Here is a 7,127-nt window from a genome sequence, read left to right as displayed (position 1 = left end):
CAATATTTATACCAGCCCTTCTTTGGAATCAGTTACACCATCCTCTTAGTAATATAATGTGACAATTTATAGGCACATCTACTCCATGTCCCTATCCATTACAGGCAGGTTATTTATACAGACAGCAGTTCATATCGCAGCTTTGCATTAATTGGTACACCGTCCAATTGGCTTTGGGTATGTGAAGTTGGGGGTCCTTCACACATACCCCTTTGCACCACAGGCATCTTAATCCCATTTGTTTATTTTAATATACTAATAAAAGTTACTTATTTATAGACCACATACTTGTCCTTATCCCCCTCTCCCTTCCCTCAAATTCAAACAGCAATTTATCACCACAAATGGGGTATTGCTGCACTCAGGAGAAATTGGGCAACAAAATGGGGTAATTTGTTCCCTGTGAAAATAAGAAATTTTGTTCAAAAATGAATTCCTTGAGGGGTGTAGTTTCCAAAATGTGGTCACTTCACGTGCTCTGATACCTCTGGGGCTCTGCAAATGTGACATGGCAGCTGAAAACCAATCCAGCAAAATCTGCACTGCAAAGAAAACAAAGCGCTCCTTCCCGTCTGAGCCCTCTCATGGGCCAAACGGCAGTTTATCACCATAAATGGGGTATTGTCGCACTCAGGAGAAATTGGGCAACAAAATTGGGTATTTTGTTCCCTGTGAAAATAAGAAATTTTGATCAAAAATTACATCTTATTGGAAAAAATTACTTTTTTAATTTCACAGCCCAATTCAAATACGTGGTGTGAAAAAATTGTGGGGTAAAAATTGTCACAACAACCATAAATTAATTCCTTGAGGGGTGTAGTTTCCAAAATGGGGTCACTTTTGGGTGATTCCTACTGTTTTCGCACCACAACACCTCTTCAAACCTGGCATGCTGCCTAAAATATATTCTAATAAAAAAAAAGCCCAAAAATGCGCTAGGTGCTTCTTTGCTTTTGAAGCCAGTGTTTTAGTCCACGAGAACACTAGAGCCACATGTGGGACATTTCTAAAAACTGCAGAATCTGGACAATACATATTTAGTAGTGTTTCTCTGGTAAAACCTTCTGTGTTACAGAAAAAAATGGAATAAAATTTAATTTCTGCAAGAACAATGAAATTTGCTAATTTCATCTCCACTTTGCTTTAATTCCTGTGAAATGCCTAAAGGGTTAAAAAACTTTCTAAATGCTGTTTTGAATACTTTGAGGGGTCTAGTTTTTAAAATGCGGTGTTTTATGGGGGTTTCTAATACATACGCCCCTCAAAGCCACGTCAGAACTGAACAGATACCTTAAAAAAAGGCTTTTGAAATTTTGACACTTAACTGTAACGAGCGGGATCACATTCGTTCAACCCCTTAGATGCCGTGGTCAATAGCGATCGCAGCATCTGAGCTGTTAGAAAGAGGAGGACGTCTTTCCTCTGACAGCCCCCACCGCGACATGTTCGTGGGTGCCAATGGTTGTCATGGCAGCCTGGGGGCCTAATGCAGGCCTCCAGGTCGGCCATTTTTGTGCTCCAATTAAGCCCTGTTCAGGGCAGGGCTTAATAAAAGCCTGTGAAAATCACAGTATATGCAGTATATCGTGCAAGCGATCCAACGATCGCTGGTTCAAGTCCCCTAAGTGGACTAATAAAAAAATACTTAAAAAAAGTTAAAAAAAGAACCCCTTTCCCTCTAAATTATATAACTTTATTTAACCCACAAGGTGAACGCCATAAAAAAATGAAACCGCCATAATTACTGTTTTTTGGTCACCTCATCTCCCACAAAAATTGGAATACAAAGCGATCAAGAAGTCTTATGTACTCTAAAATGGCATCAATAAAAACGACAGCTCGCCCCGCAAAAAACAAACCCGCTCGACGGAAAAATAAAATGTATGGCTCTCAGAACCTAAAGGCATTTATCAAGGGGTGTAGTCAGCATTTAGACCCCACAGGTGTTTTTCAGAAATGAATACGCAGTGGATGATGCATAGTGAAAATTGCGATTTATTTTTTTTATTGTCACTGTTATGCCATTTCAGTGCACAATGTTGTGCCCAGCTTGTGCCACAGGAGAATCTTACCCCCTAAATTGTTAAACGGGTTCTCCCGGGTATAACAATGCCATACATGTGGACATAAACTGCTTAGGGCTTGGAAGGAAAGGAGCACCATTTGGAGTGTGGATTTTGCTTGGTAGTAATTTTGTTAGGAGTTCTACCCGTATTTCAGTTTATAATGTGGGGGCATATGTAAGCTGGGCTGAATACATCAGGGTATAATAAGAGGGTATAATCATGTGGTAAATAATACAACTATCCATATATGTGTGGTACGCTGTGAAGCAATCCATTATGCGCAGGCCGGTGTCACACTGATAAACGGTTTTCTTTCTTATCCCCCTTTTGTAACACTCTGCACCTTTTGGGGACTTTTCCTCCTTTGTAGTTTGGGAAATTTTGCTGGGAAAGTGTTGCCCTGGTATAATACGGGCACCCTCACTTCCAGCGGATGTGCTATGTCCCTTCCCTTCCTACTAGGGCTCTGAAACTGAAGGAATGTTCTCCTCCGGCCTGCACATCAGGATGTTTCTTCATCACAGCATTACTAGTGCCATAACTTTATTTTCAGTTGATGGAGCGGTGTGAGGGCTCGTTTTTTTGCGAGAGAAGATATAGATATTATTGTTACCATTTTGGGACACACACGACTTTTTGATCACTTTTTATTTCATTTTTTGGAAGAGGAAATTACCAAAAACAAGCAATTCTGGAATGATTTTTTTAAATGTTTTTCTTCGGCATTCACCGTGCGCCATAAATTACATGTTAACTTTATTCTGCGGGTCGATACGATTACGGCGATACCAAATTTATATAGTTTTGTTCGTGTATTGCAGCTTTTGCACAATATAATCCCTTTTTTTTTTTAAATCATTTGTTTTCCGTGTCACCATATTATTTTTGTGTGGACAAAGCTGTGTCGGGGATTGTTTTGTTGTGGGACGGCTGTCGTTTTTATGGGTACTATTTTGGGGTAAATGTGACTTTTTGATCACTTTTTATTACATTTTTTGGGAGATGGGACCTAAAAACAGCGATTCTGGCGTTGCTTTTCTTTTTTTTACGGCGTTCACTGTGCGGGATAATTTACGTGTCAGCAGAAGGCTCAAGAAAGTGTCTACGCGAAACAGCGGTTGCCTGTCTACGTCTCCGTATCCCTCCCACATCTTTATGAGCAATAATATATATGAAAAGATCAGATTCGGGTGACTGCGGCTTTACTTCTTTCTTCATTCACTATGTAATTTACGTAATAGTTTTATCGTTTGGGACGTTACAAACGCGCCGATACCAATTAAGTATAGTTCTTCCTTATTTTTTGCGATTTTTCCTATAAAAGACTTAAAAAAGGCAAATTGTTTGTTTTTTTTTTAACATTTTTATTAACTTTTTTTTTAGTCTCACTAGGAGACTTGAAGGCCTGAAGCACTGATCGCTATTCTAATGCCTCATGCACACGACCGTTGTGAATCGGGTCCGTGAAAAATGATCAGTCTCCGATACGAGGACAGATAGACATGTTCTATCTTTCCTCGGACCACTGATGGGACTCGGCCGGCGCACACGGTGGTGTGCATGAGGCGCAATACACTGCACTACGTACCTAGTGGTGTGTTAGAGCGGTCAGTCATATACTGACAGCAAGCCTATCAGGACCCGCCGTACCCTGCCGTACAAGGAGGCCATTGTTAGGCCTCCGGTTGCCATACCAACCATCGGCACGACAGCAATCGCATCGCTGGCGTGCGGTGGCTAAAAAACTGTTAGATGCTTCAAACTCTATTGAGCGCAGTATCTGAAGGGTTAATCAGCCGGATCAGAAACTAGCTCCGGTACTGGTCGTTACAGCAGCGCGTCAGCTGTTACATACAACATGGGGTGAAAGAACCTAGACTAAAAAAAACTAGAATAAAAAAACAAAAATTGCCTTAGTCTTGAAGCTCGCCACCTCCTGCCTCTGCTCCAGTAGCAATTTTCTGATCTCTAGGGGCCCCACCACTGATCGTTAGAACAGGGGTCCCAAACCCCCAGATCCTCCTCACTACTCGACTGCAGTGAGGGGGAGCTTAAATATAGCATTGGTCGAGCATGTGTCTGCTGCTCCATTCGCAGTCCATATGAATGACAGAAACAGCCGAGCGCTGTTTTCATCCGCCCCATAGACTTTGACTGGAGAGGCAGTGGCACATCCTCAACCGCCCTTCCATTCAATATCCTCCTCACTGCGGTCGAGCAGTGAAGAGGAACAGGGGGTTCGGGATCCCTGTTCTCACAATCGATGGGGGTCCCAGCGAACAGAAAAATTATCACCTATCCTCTGGATAGGTGATAATTTACGATTTTGGGAAAACCCCTTTAACCGGTTCCTGAAAGCCGGCTGTATATATCACGTCATGATGTGAATAGATAACCCCTTTATTTTGATTATTGTGTGATGGCATGTATGGCATTTGGAGCTCTATATCAGAAAAATACAGCTCCAGCACCTGTAAAGAATTCTGGACCTATTTAGAATCAAATTGAATAAGGCTTCGTTCACATTTGCGTCAGGGCTCCGTTCAAGGGTGCCATCGGAGCTTTCCGTCAGAGGAAGCCATGAACGTACCCAACCAGAAACCATAGGTTTTCCATTTGCATCACCATTGATTTCAATGGTGACGGATCCGGTACAAATGGTTTCAGTTTGTCACCCTGTGCAAGGGTTCTGTCGTTTTGACGAAATCTATACCGTAGTCAACTGCAGTATTCATTCCGTCAAAACAACGGAAACCTGGCACAACGGAGACAAACGGAAACCATTTTCACCGGATCTGTCACCATTGAAATCAATGGTGATGCAAATGGAAACCTATGGTTTCCGTTCATTGGTTCCAATGATGGAATGTTCCGACGGAACCCATGAACGGAGTCCTGATGCAGATGTGAACGAAGCCTTATAGGTACATGTTTTTTGCCCAAGACCACCACCACTAACTTCTTCCACATCCATCTAACTAGATTATGATATGATGTTAAAGGATTATTCCATGCATTAACATTTCTCAACTATCAGGGCGATAGGCGGTAAATGTTAGTGTGTGGGGTCCAACTGCTGGTAGAACCAGCACCACATCCCTCCCCACCAGTTCATTTGTGGTTGCAGTTGAACGCTGCCTCTCCATACAACTCTATAGTAGGTTCGGTAACAGCGGAATGAGAGATGCCACAAAGGTTCCCGGTTTGAACCCAGCCGTCTATATGATATCACACAGACTAGGTTGCAGAGGGTATACGTGAATTCCAATAAAACAATGGAGTCTTTTCATACATGAGCGTTTCCCTTGGCTACAGCCTCTGTGTTTTTCCCCCTTCACAATCTGGTAACCAAGTCACAGACTAGTCCTGGCATCCGGCAGCTTCTGTGAGGTAACGGTTTGCGGGAGCAGCACTAGGCTCGTCACTGCCCGTAGTGGCAGCTCTCCCGCCATCCCTGTCACAATACCCATTGTTCTACAGCACACGTCCCCGGTTCCGATCCATCCTTGGGCGTGGGACTAGGCTGCATCACGTGATGCCCTCCGCTGACAACTTCTCTCTTTTACGGCCAATGGTATAAGTCAATGACGTGGCCTATGGGCTGGGTCATGTATATAAATTGGGGGCCGGCACCTTCTTCCCATTGTTCCTCTTGTGGAGCTGGGCAGACGGTGACAGGTGAGCATGGCGCTGCATTCTGGGGGCATGTAGTGTTGGGTGGTGCTCTTTATGTTGGCGTTACCGTTGGCGCGTATTAATGAGTAAGTTCTGTGGTAATAATTGCTCAGATGGCCTGACGTAATACGGGATCATGCTACGCCTCCGTTAACCTGTACAACGCACGGTGGGTGGCTGTACGCCCACGCGTTTTACTGAACCGTATATACCAACGGTATATGTGGGCATGACATATCGGCAGCTGCGGTGCTCATTGTTCTGATTGCTTTTCTGTAGAACACACCATGGCAGACAAGCCTGATCTGGGAGAAATCGACAAGTTTGACAAGACCAAACTAAAGAAAACCGAGACGCAAGAAAAGAACACGCTGCCTACAAAAGAGAGTAAGTTATCCGGGCACAATGTGACTTGCGTTTATCCGGGCACAATGTGACTTGCGTTTATCCGGGCACAATGTGACTTGCGTTTACTGTGTAGTTGTATAGGCTGAGGGGAGGCTGGCGGTGGGGTTCTGCATTGGAGTTACTGACCGGAAGTGGAGAAATCCCTGCCCCCATAATGACTACTGTATAATATTCCTAGTGCTTATAATGGCCAGGAAACGGCAGGCATGGATGTGACCGGCATCTTCTCTAAGCCTAGTTCCCCTCCACACTGCTTCACCAGTTTCCTCTAATGGCTGTGCCCGCTGATCTTGGGTGAGGAAGTATTTTTTTATTTTGTATTAATATGCTCTTTCTTTCCCTTCTACAGCCATTGAGCAAGAGAAACAAAACTGAGTTATTTATATTGAAGCCTTGACATTCCAGTAATGGCTTGAAGGAGAAATTGTCTCCGGTGTTGGAGACTGAAATGCACTGTGAATGGAGAAGTCAATAACCAAACGTGTGTTGGATCAAGAAATGCCAAAAATGAAAGGGAATTTTTGTGTGTGAACTTGTCTTCCCTCTTGTCCAATGTTTGAATGGAATAAAGAATTTGTGCAATAAAATGTGTTCTGGTTAATTTCATGTAATTCCTTTATGGCTACAACTTGCTGCTGCTGGCGTCGAGGTGTTCCCGGCATGGCGCTGTGTACCGGGTAACCCTATGAAAGCAGATCCAAGCCTGTGTTATGTGGGTACTGCCTATACAAGATCCCTAGTATTTCTGCGAGCGGTCCACTGCGGAGTCTGGTTTACATGTGTAAAAGCTATTGAAATACTGTAGAAACTGGTGGTGCCCAGGGACATATTGTTACTGCAGCGATTTAAAGATCTGAACGTTGTGGCAGCATGGCTTCAGGCTGGTGACCAAATAAAAACGTGGACAGACTAAGGGTATGTGCACACACACTAATTACGTCCGTAATTGACGGACGTATTTCGGCCGCAAGTCCCGGA

At 43.7% G+C, this 7,127-nt stretch overlaps 1 protein-coding gene across 2 annotated transcripts; it reads left to right on the top strand.

The window, feature by feature from the left end:
* Positions 1–5,498: 5,498 nt before the first annotated feature.
* TMSB10 (thymosin beta 10) lies at positions 5,499–6,736 on the top strand. Of its 2 annotated transcripts, none has more exons than XM_075849843.1 (3): positions 5,499–5,640; positions 6,021–6,128; positions 6,499–6,736. In XM_075849843.1, exons 2-3 carry the CDS (start codon positions 6,029–6,031, stop codon positions 6,522–6,524), a joined length of 126 nt encoding a protein of 41 aa, XP_075705958.1. In that variant the 5' UTR covers positions 5,499–5,640; positions 6,021–6,028; the 3' UTR covers positions 6,525–6,736. The 2 variants fall into 2 exon arrangements, with proteins under 2 accessions (XP_075705958.1, XP_075705957.1); XM_075849842.1 differs by lacking the exon at positions 5,499–5,640 and adding an exon at positions 5,647–5,744.
* The last annotated feature ends 391 nt before the right edge of the window (positions 6,737–7,127 follow it).

This window comes from Rhinoderma darwinii, chromosome 1 (genome assembly GCF_050947455.1).
Source record: "Rhinoderma darwinii isolate aRhiDar2 chromosome 1, aRhiDar2.hap1, whole genome shotgun sequence".
In the NCBI taxonomy this organism is placed as follows: domain Eukaryota; kingdom Metazoa; phylum Chordata; class Amphibia; order Anura; family Rhinodermatidae; genus Rhinoderma; species Rhinoderma darwinii.
The sequence above is the reverse complement of the archived record's forward strand: the minus strand, read 5'-3'. Positions and strand labels throughout refer to the sequence as shown.